Genomic DNA, 4,428 nt, shown 5'->3' on the forward strand with positions numbered 1-4,428 from the left:
TTCCCTGTATCCCATTCTGTCTTTCTTACTGTTTTGTAAGAGCAACATATGTGCAAGAAATTCAGACCTTGACATCTAGCCTGAACCAAAATGCTGTTCTTCATTAGCTAGTAAGTATTTTTCTGACTTAAGGTGCAGACGGCATTAATAAACTGAAATATTTTAACCAAGAGTTCTTTGATTGCGGAGTGAGAGTGGTATTTCCAGGAATTTTTCCCAGCAAGTAGGATCTGCTGTGCTGCTTAGTGCAGATCTACAGTTAGCTACTGTTTTCTCCAGGTGGGAAGGAGTGATCTGGCAGATCCTTAGCTAATGCATGTAACCTTACATACACCTCTCCTAAAGCTATTGGTCAGCAGAGGTACTTCATTCCTCTGGGATTTTTTTCATCCTCAGGGGAACTTGGAAAAAGGATGAATCCTATGGCAGAAGTTATTTTTGGGGTTCTCTGCAATTTCAGCTTTTTCCTTACATTTCCATCTCTGCCACTTCATCCACTTCTAAGCTGTGCTGAGCACTTGGAAAGAATCCAGTGCTTCCAACAATCATCTAGGTTTTTTGAAGGAAATTATTTGGTGGGCTTCTAGCTCCCCCTAGAAACTGAATGTAAATCCTGCCTGCCTGCATAATCCTTGGCACAGAGTGCACTGCATTGATTCTTCTCTTGATGACGTAGCGGCATAGTACTTGGTATGAACAATGTTCCTGCCCTAGCAAGGAGTCTGCTAACACGCAGACCATGACCAGCTAGGGCTTTGGTAATTTTATGAGTGAGGCTGTATACACCTGGCTGAAAGAGAGCGATGCTCTGACAAAGAGCTGTGTGTCTGTGTGCACACAGAGATGCGACATCCTCTTATTGAGAGGTACAGCTGGATATTTTTATTTGGTTCCAGTGCTGTTGTCTGGAGTCTGGTCCTTCATTTAGATAATACTAGTCTCTGGCTGTAAAAGGGAACTGCAAAAATGGAAAGCATCTCCGTTCCTGTGCTGAACTGGGAAACGTTATGGGGAAGGATAAACTTAGCTGTTCATAAAATCATCTAAAAACTGGGAATCTGGAATAAATGTCCATCACTAACTCAGTGTCCCTTTGTGGTGTTTCTAATGTTAGTTTCACTCTGATTTATGCTGACAAATCTCTGCTAAATATAACAGTATTTACAAATAGATTTATTAATGTTCATGGTAATTTGTAGCTTCACTCATCTTCACATTGTTGGTAACAGCAGCTTTATATTAAGTTGTGTAAGAATATTGTTCACAGAATCATTTTTTTTTACGTCACTAAAAAAGTCAATATTACGTTTCATTGTACAATTCAGCTGGATTTTAAATTAAGATTGAATCCATCACTGATCAAATGAGTGTTTAATTCCCTTATTATTCCTTCTGTATCCATGTAGCCCTAACAGGAAAATATCAAGTACAGCTTTTGGAAGGTAAGAATCTTCAACTTTTTTTATTAATACATGTGGAATCAGCTGTAACAATTCCATAAGTGGGGGTGTGAAGAGAGCGGAGGAATAAGTTTAGGAAAACAAAAAAAAAAAGTGCCAAGACAAGTTTTCAAGGGAGGTAGCCTGTATTTGGATCGGGATATAATAGAATATAGAAGCCACTGCTAGTCTTGGAGCAGGCCCCTATACTGCAAAGAGCTCTGTTAAGAAGCATAGATAGTTGCTTCCTTGTCTGCCAACTTTCTTCTTTTATGCTGCTATTCCATTGGTCCCGCTCTTGCTTCTTTCACCCTCATAATGTGGGCCTTTTTGTTGTTGTTGCCACTGAAATGCAAAGGAAAACAAGAGCATCCCTTTAAAAAAATGAACATACAGAATTGTGACCTTCCTTTGACTGAATGAACCAGCCCTGGGCTGGGGAGGGCTATAAGTTTCAAGAATATTTTAGATAATCTCCAGTGTTAAATATTCTGGTAGGAACTGCTTGAGATTTCTTTTTTTTTTTTTTCCCCTGTTTTTTAAAGAAGGTCTTACTGGATGAAACTTTCTAGATTAGCTGTACTAATCAGTGCGCAGTGGTGGCTTTATTTTAAATTTCTAGTAAAGCAAATACAACTCTGTACGTACTGTGAGTAAGACTAAGTAGTTTTTAAACTATGTTAATGCTGGTGGCAGATCCTATCAAAAGTGACAAAGAACTAGCACCGTAGAACTAATGCCATTGACTGTGCTCAGTATGATTTCATTTAGCATCAGTCTCTTGTAAGACTTGTGCTTAAATAGTTGTGATTGTCACTGAAATGATTGCACAGATTTTAGCGTTGGATGCTCAAAAGTGTAAAGCCAGGCTATAAGACAGTAGCCAGACTCTTTTTCCTCCATCCTCATCAAGCAAAATATTATCCTTCTGATCTTTCAGACAACTCTTCCACAACAGTAACTTCAGCAGCAGTAATGGCAGCACAGAAGACCTGTTCAGAGACAGTATAGACTCCTGTGATAATGATATAACTGAAAAGGTGAGAAGCTGTGTGCATTGCAATTAGTGTACCCAACAAAATCCTGCTGGAGACATGCATCAATTGATGAACCTCTCTTGCTCACAGTTACCAGTGATCTGAAGTAGCTCATTCAAAATGTCTCTGATATTCCATTAATATTATGACTTTGCTTCACAAAAATGCAAGAACTGTGCAAGTACAGATCTAGGCATTGTATTAGTGCTTCTTTGCTGTGTATTTGCATTGATCACCTTCAAGGAAGATGCAGCGTCTGGGGAACTCAGAATTTCAGAGCTTAATTTTGCTGCTGGCATTGCAGGGAGGTATGCCCCCTTTCAAAAGGTTAGCATAGCTAAATAATCATTAGAAAGAGTGAAGGGGTTTCGGAAGAGAGATTCAAACTCTCAGTTCTCTTCCACTTCCAGGTAATGTACCTAGAAAAAAAGGTGACAGAACTGGAGAATGATAGCCTGACAAATGGTGACCTGAAGAGCAAACTGAAACAAGAGAACACACAGCTAGTTCACAGGTAATAAAGCACGGAGCTAGTTCTCTTTATCATGTCAGAGCAGAGCTAGAACAAACTTAAGAGGGAAGGAACATCTCTACTTCTAAAATATGACCAAGTCTTCTGCCTTAATGCTGACAGACAAAAGTCTTCATCTGAGAAGTCCAAGTGGAATAGGGCTGCCTTGCTGAATTTGCAGCAAGCAGAGGCCTTCTAAGTTTCTTAGTACAGAGATGTTACTCATTTGTATAGAGCAAGCTCTTCCATTGTAAGAAAGGTTATCACTGGATTTTTTTCTTGTATGGAACAAGAGCAGGAGGCTGGGTCGTAGTCCCAACTTCTTGAGACTGAGAATGAAAGAATAATAGGTGAAGTGATACTACTTAATTCTGTGCTTATTGGGAAGACTAAATACCAAGAGAGATACTGGGATAGGTTAAATGCCAAGAGGGATGGTGAAGTAGAATGAAATAAAGGAATGAGGAGGAAGCAATGAAGTTGCACAGTTTTGGGGTTTTTTTAAAGTACTTGTGAAGCTGTTACTGAAATGAGATCTGGTTTTCTTAGAGTTCATGAGCTAGAAGAACTATTGAAAGACCAAGAAACATCAGCAGAACAGACCCTGGAAGATGAGATGAAGAGACACAGAGAAGCATACAGCAAATATGAAAAAGAGAAAGGCACCGAAATTGAACTGCTAAATACAAGGTAATAAGCATGGTGCCACCCAGAACAGCGTACAAGTTCTTCTTTTCTTCATCTTTATTTTGCATGTAAACATAGGCTGTTCACAACCAGACAGTGCACAGATGGTTACAGGTTAGCAGTTCTATAGAGTAGCTGTGCAGTTGCATGTCTAATGCCCAAAAGCTTGGAGGATGGTTTACATTAATGCTTTAATCCACATGGCCCGTGTAGACAGCTTAGCTGGACATTTGGCATGGATTCAAGGAGGGAATTGTGACCAGCTGTAGCAAACAATTGTGCCTGCATTTGTTTCTTCCTACTTAATTCTTTTTAGGTACCTGTTAGGAGTGTAAGAATCTGAGGGTCACCGTAGCATTTTTGGCCCTAAAAACAAACAAACAAAAAGCACCCAATAGCTCATGAGAAAAAAATGCTACGATAGAAGATTTTTGTTTGTTTGGTCTTTCTATCAAGTGCAAGTGAAACAGCTTTTTAGAGCGTGCCGTTTTGCATGTCTGCATTCCTGAAGAGGCATTTGCTGTTAATATTTTTGTTATTGACACAGGGTTCAGCAACTGGAGGAAGAAAATGGTGAGCTGAAAAGCACTGTCACACGACTGAAATCACAAACGGAGAGATTAGATGAGGTAACAAAAATCCTGAATGCCTGAGCAATTTAACAGCGGCTTGATTTGTGTAAGAGCAAACTCATATGGTGATCGGCCCAGCTTTTTTAACTTTCCTTCCCTAAACAAGAATATTGATGGAATTT

At 39.5% G+C, this 4,428-nt stretch overlaps 1 protein-coding gene across 1 annotated transcript in view; it reads left to right on the forward strand.

The window, feature by feature from the left end:
- RAB11FIP4 (RAB11 family interacting protein 4) overlaps nt 1-4,428 on the forward strand; it is a 21,151-nt gene that overhangs the window by 5,897 nt on the left and 10,826 nt on the right. Inside the window, exons 3-7 of the mRNA XM_035891629.1 lie at nt 1,407-1,442; nt 2,380-2,479; nt 2,887-2,990; nt 3,537-3,677; nt 4,222-4,303. Of these exons, the coding sequence (XP_035747522.1) occupies nt 1,407-1,442; nt 2,380-2,479; nt 2,887-2,990; nt 3,537-3,677; nt 4,222-4,303 (463 nt within the window). The remainder of the gene's footprint in view (nt 1-1,406; nt 1,443-2,379; nt 2,480-2,886; nt 2,991-3,536; nt 3,678-4,221; nt 4,304-4,428) is intronic.

This window comes from Egretta garzetta, unplaced genomic scaffold, assembly GCF_000687185.1.
Source record: "Egretta garzetta isolate BGI_Z169 unplaced genomic scaffold, ASM68718v1 scaffold213, whole genome shotgun sequence".
NCBI classification, from domain to species: Eukaryota; Metazoa; Chordata; class Aves; order Pelecaniformes; family Ardeidae; genus Egretta; species Egretta garzetta.